General features: G+C 47.9%; 1 protein-coding gene across 1 annotated transcript in view; it reads right to left on the minus strand.

The window, feature by feature from the left end:
- The window catches only part of Galphao (G protein alpha o subunit), a 130052-nt gene that overhangs the window by 17233 nt on the left and 92187 nt on the right, over positions 1-20632 (minus strand). The window contains exons 4-6 of the mRNA XM_077686345.1: positions 11459-11619; positions 5964-6092; positions 1074-1203 (exon numbers count right to left, since the gene is read on the minus strand). Coding sequence (XP_077542471.1) covers positions 1074-1203; positions 5964-6092; positions 11459-11619 — 420 coding nt within the window. The remainder of the gene's footprint in view (positions 1-1073; positions 1204-5963; positions 6093-11458; positions 11620-20632) is intronic.

Here is a 20632-nt window from a genome sequence, read left to right on the forward strand (position 1 = left end):
GATCAGAAAACCCGGTATTCGGGCTCGCACGTCCAAATCACCGCCATTTTCCCATAGGCAAAAATCGTTTTTATTTATTTTTAGGGTAAACAGGTAAGCACCGTCGTTGTTCCTGGTGTCAAACAAAATAGACCACAAAGCGCGACCTTCGTGTGAAGTTTGAGCGCGAACAGAGTGGCGGTTCGCTCAGGAAAATTTTTTAAAGTGTTCCCATTACCATCGCAACACACTGTATGTATGTATGTATGTATGTATGTATGTATGTATGTATGTATGTATGTATGTATGTATGTATGTATGTATGTATGTATGTATGTATGTATGTATGAATGTATAAATAAATAAATAAATAAATAAATAAATAAATAAATAAATAAATAAATAAATAAATAAATAAATAAATAAATAGCTTTTTTCGTTACTCCCTCAGCTGACAAGCAGGCTCCAGGACTGGATGGCACCGCTACACTCTAAGGCAATCCCGTGGTTCAGCTCCACCGCAAAGCACTCGCTTGACCAACCCATGCAGCTAACAATGAAATTTGGGCGAATGACGATGCCAAGCATACGATTTCACTGTGGCATCCCGCAATGCAAGCGTGATGTTCTGCACTGCGCAGTGCCACAGCGCAGGTCGCATTTTTGGGTTAAATGGTATCCGCATTGCTGTCATTACCTAATATGCTTTGTTCGCTACATAAATTGGTCACTCGAGGGCAGTCCGGTGAAGCTGAACCACGGGACTGCCTTACAGTGCATTCTCGCGCATACAGATTCCGCGGCATCCGCCACGTGGCGCAGATATGCTCTCAGGTAGGCGGTACCGGTTACTTCGCTCAGCAACCGCACATAGGGATGGAACCTTAATGGCATCCGCACGTTATGCACGCACAGAGATTGTCTGAAGCGTGCATGGCCACCTGCTATTGAAAACGCTCGTGTGGTGCAGTCGGAGTGGGGATCAAGACGAAATGGAACCATGTGATTCGAGTGAAAGTACACTGTCTTGTATTCAATATTGACGTGAGAACACTGGCACTGAGAGAGGATACGATGGGCGGCAAGCTGCTTACGGTGGTCTCGTCTTCGTGAAGAACTTGGTCATATTCGCTCATGGCTACACAAAAGATTATGGCAGTGACGTCTTCAAAGCAGTGGATCCACTTCTTCCGTTCCGACCGCTGTCCACCCACGTCAAACAATCTGCAACAGAGCAAGAGGTTCAGAATAAACCGTGATGACCTTAACGTTGAGCCTAAGGAAATTACAAGCAAAATCGAAGTCATTGTACGTCGTGTGCCGCTTTTCGACGTTTTCGAAGTAGACGGCCGCAATTCCTTTGCTAGTTACGCCCTTAGTCAGCTTGGTCATTAAGTCGAAGTGGCGTAGGTGATGCGTGCTGGACTCGTATTCGGAGCATGGGTTTGATTTCCATCCAGTCCTAAATTTTAATTATTTTTTGCTCAACTGTATTACTTAACTGTATTCCTTACTTCTATATTCTTTACCTCATCGGTGATTTTAGGGACTGTTTCGCTGCTACAGATGCCGACGCCAGACGGCGGCGTTTCTGCCCAATGAGCCATTTATGCTTTCGCATTTAAATATAAAATGTGTAAAGTTGTCCATGAATGTCTCCTTTCGTGGCTTTTTGTAGCTTATTCATGTGGTCACGTGCAGAGTGATATCCGGTTCGAGGGAGGAGGGGTTGTTTCTCATACGCTACAATTTAACTGAAGTCGAATTCTGCACCACGGGGTGACTTTCCCGATAGGTGTGGATTGGTGCCGGCCCGGCGCGGAAAAGAATGGATGCGGCCTATTGGCAAACCATCAGGTCAGTTTGGTGATCTGCTATCAGGCCCCCAAATCGGCCGCTCATTGATTTATCAGAGCAACGTGCAGCCTGCATTGCTGGGCGAACGGATTGCTTAATGAACCATTAGGCGATTGGCCAGTGCCTCATTAAGGGGCAAACCTAGTGGCTCTTTGGGCAATGTGGCACTTTATACAGCGCTTCATTACGCGGTCTAATGGATTCTATGGTCCGCAGCGGATACTGTCCCGTAGTCCATTACGTAGCGACCTAGCCCAGCAGTTCGTTATGACGGCCTGGCGGTTTTCCTGGCCCATTACGGGCATTCTTTCGCATCGTGCGCCGACCGAGGCTCGCACCAGTCGCGGTGGCATTCCCGGCTAAACGAGCGTTCCTTCAACGTTAATAACGGGAAGGGAGGGGCAGTTGTCAGTCGGCTCGTCGTTTCGATGCTACGCTAACTGGTACGCTAAGCTGCCGAACCTCTCCGGCACCTTGCCGGGCTCGCGCATCTGCAGCGCCGTTTTGTAGCGTTAATTGTAGTTATCTCGCTGGAGTAAGCTGGGCTAAACTTCAGCGCAACAGCGAAATAGTGTGCAGGTTGTCTCGTCTTTCACAACTAAACAGTGGGGTGGCTGCTAAACACTCCGCAGGGACAATATCCCGCGAAGAATGAAAAAAAAAAACAGCGAAAATAATGGTTTGAGCAGCGCGAAGCACCTTGCGCCTGCGACGCAACTGTTCTGTTTTAACGTTCACAAACGCAGCTGGTAGGCGTGGGCACCTGAAAGGTGAAAGTAAAAGGAAAACCGTAGGCGCTTCGTAGTTGCGGAATCAATAAAACAGAATCGTTTCGTGAAAGCTTAGGGTCATGGGATAGAGCAAAAGCGCCAAGTGCTTTTAAAAAAACACTATGAATAAGGCTAGTGTGGTAATCCGCATTAGTACAAATACAAGCTAAGTTGTATTAGCCATTTGGAGGACGCTGTCATCGGAGACACGGTTGGCGCTGCGTGCAAGGAGTGCCGACAATTACAGACGTCCCTCATTTGCTTTACAGTTCACCTTAAGGCTTCTTCTAGCAAGAAAAAATAAAGGTTGCATAACAGCCACTGTCTCTGTATTATCTAGAATGACACCTACTGCGGTTAAGTCAATTGCTCACTTGACAGAGACTCAAGGCATCCCTGCTGCAGTGAATGCGATGTTTTAAACAGGCGTGTCCAGAGTACGGCGACCGTGGTTCAGTCAGTGTGACTGCCCTTACGCCTTACATTACTGGGGGGACAGCGCATGCCTGGTAATAGAGGGGGAGCTACGCTCGTTCATGTAAAAAATTGTCACGTTGTCAAAAACAGTCCTACACTCAGAGACACTCCCTTGGATCATCTTCCCCACAATACACTAAAGCGACCATTCGACGTGTTCGAGCACACGATTTGATTCAAAAGTGCGCTGCGCGCTCTGGCATAACACGATGCAAGCCTGATATTCCGCTTTGAGCAGTGATACAGCGCAGATCACATTTTGGGGGCAAATTGTGCGCTCGTTGCGGTCATTCCCCAACCTTGCTTTGTTGGCGGCACGGATTCGCCAGTCGGGTGCATTGCGGTGAAGCTGAACACGAGGACTGCCTTACAGTATACAGACTTCGTTTACACTATGCTGTTGATTCGTCCCATTTCCAATTAATTGAGTGATCTGTGGCGCAGACGACAATGCGGACCCGGTGAGTGGCACGCTTGGAATGTGCCAAATCGTGTGTAGTTTTCGCCTTATTATTTCTTTTGCTATTAGTAGTGATGCAGTATAAATTGGACGAACAGGAAATAATTACTTTACTTTATTCATAGTCATATAGCATTTGTTTTGCTACTTTGATGGAGGCGAAAAACGGAAACACCCGCGGGTCGATATTTCGCTGCACGTTAAAGATCCTCAGGTAGTCTAAATTAATCCGCAGCCCTCCATTGTGGCACGCCTTCCAGCGCAGGTGTAGTTTTGGCGCGTAAAACACCCCATGTTTGGAATTTTGACCGTAAACTTTTGTTCCGGTACTTGAAAAAAAGCATTTTGTTTAGAATGAATCCCATCAAAACCTTCAATAAATTTGCCTTCCCTTTCTCCGTGGAGTGACGGGAGGGGGGGGGGGGGGGGCGAGCACGGGGGCGGCATTGCACACTCGTGAATAGAAAAGCACTGCTCATGTACAGATCATAGAAACACGCTACCAAGAGAGGCATAAATAAAAGCTGCAGTACATAAATGACACTATTAAGAACACTTTGTTGGGCAGCCCATAACCGACTCCAGAAAAAATTGCGCGCAACGAATGAGTGGCGCGCTTCGTTGGTTGCGTGTAAGATGGAACAGCAGCTATCAAAGATAGCGACCATCGAGAAGGCGAGGAAACTGCCTTCTAGCGTGACCAAGGAGGTTGCATAGAAACTCCTCCTTGAGCGTGACGTTTTTTGTTTGGAGAGAAGGCAGCACTCAGGCGCTCTCCGGACGGTGTTGGTCTGTCTGGCCACAATGCACTCGAATGGATGTCGCAAGCTCCGGGAGGAGGACGAGATTGCGCAAAACGAGCAGAAAGAACACCATCTGTTTCGAACGTGTCACAGCCGCCGACGGTGAAAGAAAAAAACAAAGGAAGTTTGAAGAGCAAGCGGGACCGCAGCGTCTGGCGGCACGAAGTGATTTAGCATTCCTCGTTTCCTGAGTTCCGTTAGCGCGTACCGTTACTTGACGGTGAATGCGCGCGCTATTGTAGCCCCGGGGCGGTGTCGTGCATGGCTGCCAGCTAGACCTGCCTGAGCCGTTTGCCGTTGCTACGGCGGCACTGACATTAGGACTGATAAAGTGCACGTGATATAATTACGCTTAGTTTAGCCATAAAAAATGGCTCTACATGCCCTCTCCCGTCAGTCGAAGTCTGCTCGTCGCTCTACGACCGGCTTCCAATATTCGTGGCGAGGAAGTTATCCACGCCGCCGCCTTAGTTCAGCACAAGAAGCACTTTACACAGCCGTGAGAATAATGGGTGAGACAGAATCGTATTGAAGATCATCCGTTAGGTATACGCGGTCGTCTGGTTGACGTTCTTGCTGAATGGCGGAAACCTATTGGGCTGTTCTTCTAAGGAGCACGTGTAACTCGGCCTGCCTCCATACAATCATTTTGCCTCCCAGGCAGGATGCCACAGAGATCCAACAGTCTTCGAACGCTACGCCCCTTTGAATCCCCCCCATCAAAGCGGTACCGGGTGACGCTACTTCGCAATTATTGGTCGTACAGTTGCATTGGGCCGAAGTAAATCTGCAGATATTCTTTTAAGTGTAGGTCATTAAACAGGGCCTGAAGAGGGCTGATAAACGCTTTTCTCTTTCCTTCTTGCCTGGAAACGCTGCGAAAGGTATAGCCATCGACAGCACAAAACTATACTCCGTAATTGCTCCCCGCAACAGACACGTCCTTAGTCTCTGCTTTGCTTTTGTTGCAATTTTCTTTACACTGGCTGTCGAATGCATTTATTGCTGTAGCCGCACAGAAGCCGGCCAATAGCGACGGTATTGGTTGCGTGAAGTCACACGAGCATACAAAGAACATTCTGGTTTCGAACATGGAAAAGAAACGGAAATCTCAGTTTGCGCCAGTTTCTAAGTCACCTGATTCCTGCAGAGCAGTCATATTTGCTTAGGGTTGTTTATGACCACCAAATTAAGAACCGGATGCGCTTCTTCAACACGTCCTAAAAGAATATCAGGTGTGTAAGCATTTTCTTAAGTCGAAGGTAGGTTGCAGGGGCCCTTTAAGCACAAATGCGTGGCTATCAGATATCGGCCTAGGCACACACACACACACACAAAAACAAACATTTTCTTTAAAGCAGTACTGCAGCTCAACTTCTTCCTTATCTGATATTTTACAGTAACGTGGTCATGCACGCCAACAGTGCGACAGAAAATGCAACGGGCAGCCCTTCAGTCCAAAGCGGGTCGTATGACTGTAAACTGCGGTATTACCAATAGTCCACCTTGTACTCAATGGCTGCTGCTATATCTTGTCGCTCTACCCTTATAGCAAATGCATACAAAATAATTTCGCAACGCAGTATGAGGTCAAGACAGCATAAAAGAGCAACCTACTTGAAATTTAAGTTCTTAAAGGAAAAGTGAACCTCTACGATGCCCGTCGTTTTGACTCTTGTCCGTAGAATGTCCTGTTCCGTTGGCATGTATTCTTTCTTTCCCAGGCGGTCTAAGTCGTCCAAAAAGCTGTGGAGAAAAAAGAACAAGAAGCGGTTAGCTGCTACGTCCTTATGGACACACAAAACAACTGCGCCGTGTAACACGACTAGAGTTGATCTAGATGTTTTAATTGAAACAGAAAAAAACAACCTTGCGCCGTTCTACGCTACACGGTCCTTGCAAGCCATTTGAGTGCAAACGTCAAAGTGATAAGCGATGAGCAATTAACAGAAGTGCCACATTTATATACTCTAAAAGACTCTTTCGCTGATTTTTCCCCCGGCATGCAATTGCCTTCCGCCTCTGTGGTTTCCAACGAGTGATGGGGGGCCTTTGATCTGCAATGGCAGCCGGCCCTACGCACGCGGTCGCATCCGGCCTGGTATCGATTACCGTATATAGCCACAGGATTATGAAAAGAAGAGCGAACTAAAACAGCAAACCAAGAGCAATCGGCGAAGTAAAAGCTTACACAGTTAAAAACGCGTGCACACACAGGGACTGGGTTATAGTCTGCCGGAAGCCGTTCGAATTAACGATCAAGCTACTGAATAGACGTCCAATTTCGCTCTTTTATATATGCTGCAGTATATTATTGGCATATCACTGGTGCATGAAAAACATGTTCTGTACATAGCAAGTAGTTTACTGAGCACGCATGTAATCTTTCAGCCGTTGCTCTTTCAATGTACTTATTCTAACCTTGTGGTTCATTAAGGCAGACAACCACTGTACCTTTTAATTACTCCAAAGTAGCCAGTTCCTTTTTAAGTTGAAGCTAAACTCTCCAATAAATTATTATTTCTTTCTCTCTCACTCTTTTAAGTTGCGTTTGCAAGTTCAGTGAAAATTACCCAGAAAAAAAAACTTTGAAAAGCGGCTACATCAAAGGGCGATAAAGAAAAACTGACTGCGGAGGTGGCCTGTGCTGCTGTGAAAAAGGGTCTGAGAGCCCGTTTGGAGCAAAGCTAAGAAAAAAAAAAACGAAAAGAAAAAATTGCGCCCACCTCCCCGCGAGGGGAATCCTGTGTAGATGCGACGCATCGTGGGGTTCACTTGGTGTTTCCGTTGGATTGATTCTGAAATCGCGTGAAACGTGTCGGGAACGCGTATGATTATTACGTTTTATGATTATTATTATGTTTTATTGGCCAATCTCTCTAAGTGGTATGCTTGGGGCTTCGCTGTCGCAACGACCTTTACTCCATCATTGTTGCTGTAAGTGGTAGCTTCTTTTCTTTTATTGCAAGTGTTAATCATTGCCCCATAATGCGTTGTATCAGTAGCATCTTGACGTAGTTTGAATGAGTCAAGGATATAAGGCGCCTTCGTAGCACACGATTCTGTCTCGGTTTTTTGGCGCAGTGGGAAGAGCACCATGTACCTCGCGTTCCGCCCACATGGTCGTGGGATCGAAACCGGGCGCCGCTAACTATTTTTTTTATAGTGTAGGGGGAGGTGCGGACAACGCCGTATGGAGGGACAAGGCGAGTGAATGAGATGGAGTCGCATCTAAAAACAGCTGGTCACGGGGCCCAACTGTTTTTACAATAGAGGCAACTTGTATGCCGTTATTCCTTTAACGCTTCTAAGCCTTTCAAGTTTATTCTGTGAAGTTGTTTGCCTTGCCTTCCTTTTTGTGCCTAAACAGTGGTTTGCCTTAATAGGACACGGAAGTGGCTTGTAAACATTGTATAATTACCTTACGAGATTGGTGTAAAAGATTCGTAGGTGACGTTTTCAGTTTTTCCTGCCGATTTACGCGCAGGTTTAACAATAAAAGTGCGCCTAGAAGTGCCATTTCCTGTGACAACACAGTCGCGATACCTCACATCTGCACTTTTTAACATGTCGCTGGCATATTTAACATGTACACGCTGGTCGTCAACAAAAATTCTATATTAACCTTAAAATTAATGAACATCAGTTGTGAAAGCTAAGGTAGCATGAAACCATGCTACAAACCAGTATGCCGTTTATACGGTAGATTGCTGAAGCCGCGAGCGGTGCACGGTTTTTACAGCGAAGCTGTTAGCCTCGCGTTGGTGGAAAAATTTCGTGTCGTAAACAAAAAACCCAGGCAGGATCCAGCAGTTCCCGCCCGAGATACTGAGTGCATGCGTCAGGCTAGGCAGGACCCAGCATTTGCCGCCAGAGGTGCCCAGCGCCATCTTTCTTTGCAATTAGGCATACAGCATAGAGTTCACTATTTGTTAAAAACACCAGAAAACAAGCATCGAAACCGCACGATAGATGATAAGGCACCTGTAAACAATGGGACCCCCCTATGTTTTCTTGGTGCACGATGTTTTCTTGATGCACTTCCGCTGAATTGTGAAGTTATAGACTAACCTAGCAATCAACACAGAAAGTGTTGGCCACTTTCTTCGTGTAATTTACACTCGTGCCTCGTAATTCGAACCAGACCATAAATAGGGTTAGCTAGTTCTAGAGTTCCTGTGCATCCTTCTCAGAGTTGCGCGTCTCATCACCACGAGCCGCCGCTCCGCTGGTACCACTGTGACAAGAAAGCCCTGATGTATACGGGAAGGCGTCCCCGAGCCGAGCTCCGTCGCCTCCCACATGCGTGTGGTAGCGTGGTGAAGCGTTCCCTCTAGTTTTTGCACACGGCGCGACATGGTACAGACACACACAACGCTCTTTCCAGAGTTTGTGAGGGGTCGGTAGTAGTGGTGCACGCTGAGTCCGAGAGAGGGGAGAAAGGAGGTCTCCGCAACGGTGTCCGCGTCCTTCGGACAAGTCTCTGCATGCCTCGTCTGCCGCCGCCGAAGTTTGAATCACGCACACAGAGAGGCGCCAGCGTATCGGCCTTTCCCAAGCATGTAGCGGCGTGTTGGGATCCGTTGGCGGCCAAGCCCGAGTCACCGATACAGAGGCGCCCACTCGAAAGGCGCACGTAGTGGAGGCTCCACCACAAAGCCTAACTGTGCTGCACGAAGCTGGAAGCACAGCGGCGCGCTGATTCGTTGCACAACTGCTCGTTACACAGCTGCGCGTTGCGCGCTGATTCGGCGCACAACTGGACAAGGAGTTGGGCGCTGCGCGCCGAACTCCTTGCCCAGTTGTGCGCCGGTCAGCGGCTTCCGCTGCACCGCGCAGCGGCCGACGTAGCCGGTAGCGCGTGCACGTGCCAACTCCGCCCCGCCGGCTCGTACATGCGTGACGGATGGGTTTTCAGCCCGACTTTCAAACTCAACATGGATAATGAACGAGCAACTACGCTCCCCTTAAGTAGTGCTTTTTCGTGGTACTAGTACTTGTACTTGTAGTACTTGTTCGTGGCGCCCTCGTGCGCCTAGCTTCCTGTTAAATTGCTGTATGCTGAAATGCATCATACAGTTTAGTAAGATTACACCGGCGATTGCACAGTTTAAAACAGTACAAAGAAACGTTGCAATCTTTTCAGCGAACGCTCACAGACATTGTTTGCTTGTCCAAGTTTGACGATCGATTTGACAATAGACGGCAATCATAATGGGGATTTCTATGAACGCGTCCCATTTGTTTATTCAACCATTTATGTCCGTTTTCTTTTTGTTTTCGTCGACGCGGCAAAGCAGGTGCAAACACGTGGACACGCTAAAATATAATACCTTCTGTACTGCACCACTTTTACTGGAGATGACGAAGACATGGCGGTTTCAGAGAGAAGCGTTTCGGAAGCAGTAGACAGACTGAACAATACGACTTGGAGAGGCTAATGCCGGTTACATGTGGGATAGCATTTGTTGTAGTTTCAGTAGCCTCACCTTGCAAGGTTGCTGCTGCTTTAAAATAGGGCATTCTACGGGGGAACATAAGCCAGGTGAGGCCGTCATTGAATAGAAGTGCAGCTTTCCACGTGACCTGTTTCTTTGATGGAAGCACAAACTGGGCGGAAAGATGTTTAGGGCCTCAACACGGTCGGTAGCTATTTATTCCCGCTATTGTTAGCCCCAGCCAGCCGTCGCCGACAGAGGAGCTCCTGGGGACCATTCGGGAAGAGCTCAGTGACGTCATGCGGCTCGCGTCGAAGGCCGCGCGTCTGCAGCGCGAGCGAGCAATCTCGTCGAACCCATTGGCAAGAAGCCCCTAACGAGAAGAGGGGGCAGCCACGTCGCCGAGGCAACTCGCCCGGGGGCCTCTTTGGCACGGATGGAAACGTGCGGCAGGGGAGGGGGACGCGTCCTGATGCAAGACCGACTTTGGGTCCGCCCACCCGAGGCTGCAGAGCGTACGTGCAGACCGCGCTCCGTGGCTCATGCCGGCGGGCGGACGCCTACAAGATGCTACGGCTCCCTTTCAGTCAATCAATGCGCGTGGCCGTGCGGCTCGAGCTCCGAAAGGATTAGCGGCCAAGGGAAGGCACGCAGCGGAATGCGACCTTGTCAGCCCTAATGATATAAACCGCTGTCGGCCGCAACTGTGACACGGCGGTAAGAAAAAAGAAAGGAACAGCTTCTGTGCCCGAGAATGGGCAGAGAGTGAGCCGAATTTGAATGCGCTGTTCCGTTCGGTCGGCCTGCGCTGATCGGATCAACGGAATTTATGCGTGCACAATGCGAATCTGAAGCCTTCAAAGCATAACGTAACAAATAAACGCCGTGCTTGGGGCATGGAACGGGGAAATAAAAGTAAAATGAATTCCGTGGTCGAACTTACACTGGGGGGAATCGGAGTGTGCGAGGATCAGTGCCCGCGTTGCTGCAGTAGGAAGTGAAAAACGGCCATCCAAATATCTTCGACAGAGCACAGTGATAGTACTCTGCGACTTCGAAATGTGAAATGCTTTCTACTTATAAAAAAAGCCCGCAGAAATGCTAATGCTTGTAAGCAAGGTCGCTATTTTACTGTAAAGATAACAGATGTATACGGGGAACGCTGTATTGCGGACACACGCTCTCGGCGTTCCTTTGCACGGTTCGGGACAGAACGGTGCAGTCACACTAGTTTTTCGAGGAGCAGCGGTCGTCGTACTTTGCGCAATATATTCGAAAGCAAATAACTATGAAGCGATGATATGTTTCACAGTGAATATATATGGTCATGCCGATACTCTCTACTTGCCGCACAGCTGTTCGCCTCCTGATAGCAAGCCACAGAAAACGGCCAGAATTTTTTCGGGACCTTTATTAGTGAACAGGAACTATTTGGAGTGGTGGGGGAGGAGGCAGGAGCGGGGGGCTGGCCGTATATGAATCTCGGAAGAGCCTATTATGTGAGGCTAAAAATGAAAATAAGTGAATGGACACTTGCCTATAGTCGTAAATGGTTTAATCACATTTCCAAGTGAGAATATAAAATCAGCCTGCACAGTAGCTTGTTTGCTAAGAAAGTGCCCTCCCACTGCGGACACCCGTGCCAGAAGCAGCTGAGAGGGATAATGTACTCACTACTTGGCGGAGTCGTTGAGCTGGTACTCGTTGGAGCGGCCAAAACATTCTTGCACCCCGGAGTCCGTCCATAGCCTCTTCATGGCGCTGAGCAGTTCCTCAGAAAAGGGCTCCGTGTCCTCCATCCGGGCGACGACGTCAAACACCATCTTGGCGTCCGCCTGCGCCATCCAGACAAACGCAGGTCAGGACTTGCCAACAACACCTCAGAGCAACCCCTCAGCATTGCAACACTAGCTTTGCGGCCAGTGATAAAGGAGGAAAGATCTCCCGAAGCTGAGAATTATCGAGATGTATCAGTGACGCTCGTGAACTAACGTCAAGGAGCGAGTCAAAGAAATGACTAACTGACTGAATGGCCAATTGATTGATTGATTGATTGATTGATTGATTGATTGATTGATTGATTGATTGATTGATTGATTGATTGATTGATTGATTGATTGATTGATTGATTGATTGAATTTCGACAAGCTCTAAATAAAATCAGTAATGACTGCCATCAGAGGTTATGTACCTCAATTGTCATTTGAAGAATTTGCTTTCTGTATGCTGTGGCGAACTGTGAATTCCGAAAATTTTGTGCCCAAATTCACAGCACTGTTCACACGTGACAAGCTGCTTTTCGTCATTTTCCGGCCACCGTGCGGCGTTGGTTTCCCGCGAAAAGCGATATGATAGCGGCTGTTACGACACCCTACGTGTCAACAGCTTTGTGCGTTTGGACTCCGCCCTATATTCTCCTGATTGATGGTGGAGTTTGACGCGCCGAAGCTGCACCTGGGCTATTAGGCCCACCGCAGTGGAGGGCTCTTCAGGATTAATTTAGACCACATAGGCATCTTTAACGTCCGCCGAAATCTCTCTATATTTACCTCAGTGGTTGCGCCCTTTTCGCTGAAAGGTGTAACATGGCTCTTGTAAATAATAACCTGCTTCCAAGACACACACACACACACAAAAACGAATTGCATCGAAAGGGTAAAGGACATGGACATAAATATAGATTCCTTGCAGCGTTACACGCTCTTACAACGCTGGAAACCTTCAAATCTAGATGCTGTTTCCACTCTCAAGCTCAGCACCCTGAAGTGTACCCTTGCAAAACACGGATTCGCGGAGAAAATGATGACACGGCGAATAGAACAAAAAAAGGGAATGCCAGGGGATTGGTAGCGGCCCAAGCGCAGCAGCGAGGAGCCCATCTGGATGCTGGCGCCGCGTATCGATCGCCGGGAACACGTCGAAGAGGATAAGGAGCGCTGTTGTGTACTCTGCAGCGAGATGGCGGTACCGTCCCCCTCTCGCAATCGAAACGCTCGCTTGTCATCCGCAAAGGACTTCTCTGATACCGGGCTCCCCGCTTCCCTCGTCTTCGTTCCATTTCAAGGGCTGGAAAGACGCACAGAAACTCACCGGTGCGTCCGACAGAAACAAAGAACCAGGCATATAAACCAAAAACAAGGGCACACGCGCGGTGGCAGGAAGGAGAAAATGGAGCGCCAGAAACAGCGCGGCTACAATTTTTCGCCCCTTCCTGGCTCCCCCTCCCTTTCTTCCGAGGTCGCAGGTACGGTTTGCTGAGCGTGTCTTTTAAGGAGCCTGCAAGTAAGCATGCAACCGTTTCTCACTCAATTTTTCACTTTCCCGCCAGTTCCTGCCCTTAGTCGCGACATTTTTCTTTTACAATCCAACCGATTAGGGTGAAAGCACTCGAACCCAGGAATCCGTAATAAATACCGTAAGCCGCTTAAGGTTTTATCACCTGCCGCTATTTTTCTACGTTGCAGTATAGTACAGCTAAGTTAAGCGAGGAAAACTTAGTAGCTACCGACAACTTCATGAGGAAGCGCTCACATTCCCGTCGGCAGCGCTTCATAGGCTTACGCGCTTATGCTTCTAAACCAGCGACCAGCAAAAATAACTGCATCCCCACTTTTGCCTGACAGCGAACGTAAGTATTTTGAATGTGATAGCAATTTAAAACTACCTGTGTGTGTGTGTGTGTGTGTGTGTGTGTATACGAACTCAAATCTGTGTTTTAGTCACTCTGTACAGCGGCGGCCATTTTCCGTACAGGACACCAACAACAAATACAACAGCGCCGCCCTTTCGCACGTTGGAGCACTTAAAGCTTTCGCCTTAAAACACAACCGAATTCGTGTGAAAGTTCAACCCTGGTCTCCAGAGGAGGGTGAAGTGCTTTACTACAGCGCTATGTTAACACGTTGTCGGCGGTACAGCAAGAGTTAGCCTGCGGCCCTGGCGTCATATCGCGTGACAGGCGAACGTGACGGTACGTGAGTAGAACAGGTGCGGCTGGTGCAGAACGCAAGCCACGGAGCACTCTGATACTGGGTAAGGTGTGGCGTGCACTGTCGCCGGTCTTCCTGTCTAAGTGATTCGCGCCAGAAGACGGAGAAGCGAAAGTGAAGAAACGGATGCACAGAAGATGCAACAGTAAAGAAGTCTGATGAGTATCTCCAAGGGGAATCCATAATACTTTCACCTTCAAAGCACGAAAGCAGACTTCAGAGCCCCGAACATTTTTTTTTTGTAGTGAAAGCTGCTGATTCTGATTCATAGACAAAATGGCGCGCTAACACCAATACTACCAGCAGCCGTTCTACATGGAAACGCTTTCTTCACTCGCAGCAGCGCCCTCTTAACAGCTATGAGGGCCTCGCAGAGCGCTTCCGCGCGCGTTCGCTGTCGCACCGCGGCTGCAAGCTACCTGGATGAGCTCAGGCGCACTCTCTCCACTCTGGCTGTGCCTAAACTGGCACTGAAATAAATTGTAAGCGTGTAATTAAAATATCGCGGGGCACACCAAGAAGCTTGTAAAATGCTCGCTCGTGCACGGCCCATGGACGTTTCGTCTACGGCTTCCAGGTTTATGCCCTACGCCCGTCCCTTGTTAACGACCTAAACAAGATGAATCGCCACGTCCTCCGTGCAATTAGTGGCCTCATAAACCTCACCGGCTTGATACCCAGCATAACGCGGTCCCGCGCCCGTCCCTTCATACCTTTATAAAGTAAACCAAGATACGACTTCAGCTTGATATGGAATATTCTCCTCGATGACGAGTTCTCAGAGAAAGGAATCAACTGAATAGTGATTCTGGCTACACCGTCCCTCCCCCACCCACCCCCACATTGGAGCGACTCTCGATCGGCATCCTGCGCCGTAGACCAATTCGGCGGCGCCTTCAAAGAGCTCTGGAGCTCTCGTCGGCGACAGGGCAGGGGATAAAGCAGAAAGTTCCCGGGGCGGTGCGCTTTACGGAGCTAAGGCCATAGCGTAGACCTCTGCAGAACTACCACCATCAAATGTATCTCCTCTCATCTTTAATACATGTATGCTTGCGGAAGAAGTGAAACGTATGGCATTCTGGGAGCAACCCGGCACATTAGCTACCGTTCCTCGGTCCTCCTCTTCCAGAAGTTCCGAATAACAACGGACTCTTACGTCGCGCTCAGGGAGTCGAATCATGTTTTGCCACCTAGTCGCATGGCGACGAGCATCCCAATTAAGATGCGATGCCTACCATAACTATTCACTATTCACATCACCTGCAGGGAGCGATTTGAAGCACCTCACGCGGTTCCCGATCCATCGATCCTCTTCGGACTAGAAACTGGGCATCTCAAGAAACAAAGCAGGCAACGCGTGTAAGACGCGACCCCAGACCGAGTTCTCGTGCATCTCAAGATTTCTTCACGCTCGGCGGAAATATCTGGGAACAAACTTGGCGATAATGCTGCCTGTACAAATTGACAGACACTGCAGGGATCCGAATCCCCTGCTTCCCGCACTGGGGTAAAGGCGGTACACCATTTTTCTCCTTTTTTTAAATTTTTACCGCCTTCGACAGAGGTTTGTTGCGTGCGAGACTGTGGCATACCCTTATTACAGTTAGTTAAACGCACGGTGCAGTGTGCAAACTATGCACTCCTTCGTGCCCCCGTCGCTTGGGAGAGCGACACCGAGGTGAGACAAGGCCGAAGAAGGGCGAATGTTTTGACCACAACCGGTGTGCCTGTGCTTCTGGCAGGGCAGTGTGTGTCGGCCGTCGAATCGGGGGGCAGCAAGCCCGGATTCAGCTAAGACCGAGGACCGGGTATTCGGAAATGCGCTGCCGTGGTGATGCGAGGAACTTGAGTTCTCAGCAGGGGAAAGAACGCAGCGCCATAGCAGTCTTCGGGCAGTGAAAGGAGAGGTTGCCCAGGAAAGCCCATTCAGAAGACGACGGAACTGGGGCGCTCTTCGTTCGGGTGGATTCCGAAACAAACGCCCACATACTTCCCTCGACACTAGCCCTCAGACTGACACCTCCTCAACAGACAGCTTTTATCTACTGGCACCCCGGCACCCATGTCCGATCACATCCGTAAGGCCCGAAACGACCTCCTCTTCCATCGAACAGATCGCTCAGTATGCTCTTGACAATGGTCTCTTTAACCCCATAAAGGCAAAACATATTTCCAGGCAAATAAAAATTGCAGAAACGTGTGCACCCTTATTTAAGGCGAATACGACTTCATTCTTACAAAAAGAAAAATGAAATTTTAAACCACTAATAAAATTGATGAACGTATCATACACGTTCATCATATATCAATCAATCATCATATATCATATATCAATCAGCTTCTCTGCTACCTCTTTACCGGATCCAGGCTCATGGCTTGTGGTATTCGAAGACGCAGTTCCGTTGCTTTTTCACAGCGACGCCTGATAGTTATGCTGGTCAATACCCCCATAAAACTGTTGTACACACCAGCAATTGCAGGGCGTGGGACGTAAACGTGGATTTTGGCCCTGCGGTCAAACTGGTTCACTAGTTGTATGGATTGTTTGTATGACTGTTTCTGAGCAATTCCTTTCACTACTTGTTGCCTACATGGTAAGACAAAGCTGTAGACAACTCAGAGCAATCACCAACATTTTCCTTATCATCGCTTGCCTCGGAGGGGTCAGTGGTGGCGGAGGACAGTAATCACCATCATCACTTTCCGTCAAGTCACTAAAATCGCTGATATCTCCGCCGGCGACGATGCGGTCTGATTTGTTCGTAACTTCAGTACATAAAAAAACAACAGAACCGCAAAGAGTTGAAACTTTTTACGGTTGAAAGCTGTGATTAAAAGCGTATCAAAAGCGATGCAAAAGTTGTGCCATCAATGAACACCCATTTACGGGAAAATTTGAAGCAACGTCAAAGATTGGGTGGACCTTATTAATGACAACAGGGATATTATTTTGGTCGCGCAACGTTTTCTGAAGAAGAAAACGGGCAAATGTAGGACGAAAGAAGGAAATAGTCACTGTTTTTCGAGTAAAATGCCGGTTGGATGCCACCGCGCGAGCTCCCGCGTGGGGCCAGCATCCTCGAGTTGTCAGCACACTTCTGGCGCCACCTTTTGGAACTACTCACATGAGAACACTCCGTCAGTGTATCAAACACGATACTCCGGGCTTTGTCCTCAGTTTTATGCAATTTATCGTCCCTTTCTGCCTTTTCAAAAGCCGCGGATCAAGTGTGATATGCTGGGAGTTGTGGGGTTAAAATGGTCATTCAGGCAAAATACAAGTTGTTTTATTCGAAAAATTAAATGTTTTAGAGTTTTTTCAAGGCTTGTCCGGCAGCAAATGATGCTTTATTTACCGAGAAATTTTACAGTGTAAGCCAAAATTTCAATTATCCCACTAAATTGTGTGTTTCATGACGTCTGTGATGACGTATCCAGGACAGGTATACTTAAAACGAATGTTAAGCGTGTCGATGAGGGCTGCAGCAGGTGACGAAATGTCTTCCATTCCCCGTCCGTCCTCAAGATGGCGCCACAATACCGTGCAGCCACCGACCTCGGGTTAAATTTCAGTGCAGAAAAATCAGGAATAACGGTTTTCAATGACGCTACTACTGACGTAGTGTCTATCCAGCAAGGCGAATTGCCTAGAGTGAACGAATATAAATATTTGGGAGTGTGGATAAACGAAGGGGATTACTACTTAAGAACTCACGATGAGCAACTTAAGGTTAAGGGAAAGCGAAACGCAGCTATAATGAAGCATAGAGTTCTGTGGGGGTATAACAAATATGAAGTAGTAAGAGGAATGTGGAAAGGAGTAATGGTTCCGGGTCTCACGTTTGCGAATGCTGTACTCTGCTTAAAATCAGACGTTCTATCAGGCCTTGAAGTAAACCAGAGAACGGTAGGACGTTTGGCCTTAGACGCGCATGGAAAAACAACTAACGAAGCAGTTCAGGGAGATATGGGCTGGGCGTCGTTTGAAGTTAGAGAAGCTCAGAGTAAAATATGCTTTGAGATGAGGTTGAGGGCAATGGATCAACGAAGGTGGGCAGCTAAGGTTTTTAGGTACCTATACTTGAAAAGTGTGGACACGCAGTGGTTAAGAAAGATAGAAGGCTAACGATGAAATACGGAAAGAACAGTGGAGAATCCAAAACAGTCAAGGTAACCAAAAAAGAGGCAAGGCAGATTGAAACGAATAAATGGTGGGAAAAAATGAAAGCTAAAACGTCGTTAGAGATGTACAGGGCTGAGAAAGGGAACATCAGAAAGGAAAATTTCTACGATAATTCCCAGGGCAGTGCTTTGCTTTTTTAGGCAAGAGCAGGTTGCCTGCTAACTAAGAGTTTTGTGGGGAAGTATTCACAAAATGATGGGGTATGCATGGTCTGCGGAAAAGAAACAGAAACTATGCGACACATAGTGTTAGAATGCGAGGCTCTCCATCCAAATCCACATGAAGGGATTATTGGGCTTCCAGAAGCCCTAGGATTTAAGGGTATCACAGAGGAAGTTAACTTCAAGGCTGTCGAGGGGACGAAAAGAAGATTGGAATGCTGGTGGACGAAAAGCAGAGAGGGGAATATTGCCTAGGACAGTTACCGCCTGTAACAGGGAAAAAAAGTATTTCGTGCCTAAGAAGCTTAAGTGACTGCCCTAAGCAGCGCTAGTATTAAACCAAGAGTGTAAAACATGGTTATATTAGTCCTTTTTGGTAAGATGACATGGCATCACCCCGCTTCAAAGGGGAAACCAATAGCAATCATCATCATCATCATCAACCCACTGTCCGAGCTCGCTTTGTTTTTGACCGTATTTGCACCCTAGTTATTTTTGTTACGGTTGAAAATAATCGTTTTGTGAAACATTAGGTATGCTCGACAAACAGGATCACGTAAAACAATGTCTCTTATGCCAATAACAAGCATAGTGCACGCAGTACGCACTGGTGCTTCTGTGTTTACGTGTGCGTTCGTAACTTCCAATGTTTACCCCCAATCCTTACTGATATAAAATATCTACTAAATTTAAGCGCAAATACCTCGTTCTGCAAGCTTATAAGGCCTGCCTATGCGTTTTTTTCGGCCTCAGCCAATTGCACAGCTATCCATAATACGTCATAGGTTCTAGAGCGGGAAATGAGCTAGTGGGTCGCATGGCCGTTCTCTTTTTTCCTAATAATGTGGCTTATTCTAGTGAAGTTTGCGCTCATAGTGGTGTCAGTGTTATTCTAACGAGGCAGTATTTCGAATGAACCAAACTTGCATTTTGTTTTCATTGCCGTTTTAAACTGGTGCCTGGCGGACTTCCCAAGAATGCCTCACACTCCCTCTTCCCTGAGCGAACCTTGTGTAAATAGTGAATCATTCAACCCCATGTGGACAATGGACCTTGTGTGAACCATGAACATTTGATGAGCTGCTCTTTCCCCTGAACTTTTACCCCATCACCCCCTTCAAAAGTGGTGTTTTCCTTTCGTCATCCTCCTTGCCCGATTTGGTGACGTTGTTTTTTGTTTTCGTTTTTTTGTGTGTGTAATGGTGGTATGTCCAGATTGCGTTCACTGCGTGGCCAGCGCGGCTGATTGGGCAGTCAGCCAGATGGAGATGCTCCTTACGAAGGGCGTCACCCGTTAGCGGAGACGGCATGAAGCGAAGCAACTAGGCTATTTCTCTATTATTTGGCTTCGAATTTAGCGACCCCAGCCAAACTGATAGCGAAGTGCTGCTGCACCCGAGGAAAAAGAAAGAAACGTAACCGTGGGAAGCGAAATTTGAGCAGTCACTGATGGGAATCGAGCCTTATGAGCATTGCTGTCTCAGCCACGCGCGGTACAGGACTGTAAGCCATGCTTGCGGAAAAGCTGAAGCAGAAAGTGAGCTAGGCTGATTCAGCAACGTTGTGAGAAAAACTTCCCGCATTCATTAGAATGTCAAAGCGGTTTCAATTGCGGTGTTAGTCACCTCCATGGTAACGTGCTCAGAGATATTCTGAAGAAACAGTAATAATGTAGAGACATGATCGTAACCAAGGTTAAAGAAATTGAAGAAAAGGAAGAGAGGAGAAGAAGCCCGTTACCCCTACCAAGTTTGAATGTTTTGGCGGGATATTCAAGTTCAAAGTTTGAAAAATTCTGCTCGACGAAACCCGCAAGTGGGCCATGAGGCGTGCCGCAATAAAGGATTAGTGATGAATTTAGTTCCCTTGGGGACCTTTAACGTGCATCGAAATCTTGACACGTGGGTGCGTTGGTTTTTATCCTCCATCAGAAAAAAATTCCCCGCATTTCCCCGAGGGGAAGAATGTGAAAGTGCGAATGCAGGAGTTGAATTTGCGCGGTTCGGTAATGTTCGCGAAAGAGAGATCACACACGCACACACAACTACAAAGAAAGAAAGATGCATTTATTCACAGACACCTGTTTGTGTTGTCGTTGTACTTGATTGCTAGAGCGGATCTCAGCTTTGAAATTTCGTGTCAGTACTCCTTTAAGCGGGTGCATTAGCCCTTCTCACGCCCGATTCCTGGCCAATCCCCCACGTGGGTATGTGCCATGCACAGACACCTATTTGTGTTGTCGTTGTACTTGATTGCTAGAGCGGATCTCAGCTTTGAAATTTCGTGTCAGTACTCCTTTAAGCGGGTGCATTAGCCCTTCTCACGCCCGATTCCTGGCCAATCCCCCACGTGGGTATGTGCCATGCACAGACACCTATTTGTGTTGTCGTTGTACTTGATTGCTAGAGCGGATCTCAGCTTTGAAATTTCGTGTCAGTACTCCTTTAAGCGGGTGCAATAGCCCTTCTCACGCCCGATTCCTGGCGAATCCCCCACGTGGGTATGTGCCATGTCA

This window comes from Haemaphysalis longicornis, unplaced genomic scaffold (genome assembly GCF_048455015.1).
Source record: "Haemaphysalis longicornis isolate Haplotype H1 unplaced genomic scaffold, Haemaphysalis longicornis Haplotype H1 scaffold_1, whole genome shotgun sequence".
NCBI lineage: Eukaryota > Metazoa > Arthropoda > Arachnida > Ixodida > Ixodidae > Haemaphysalis > Haemaphysalis longicornis.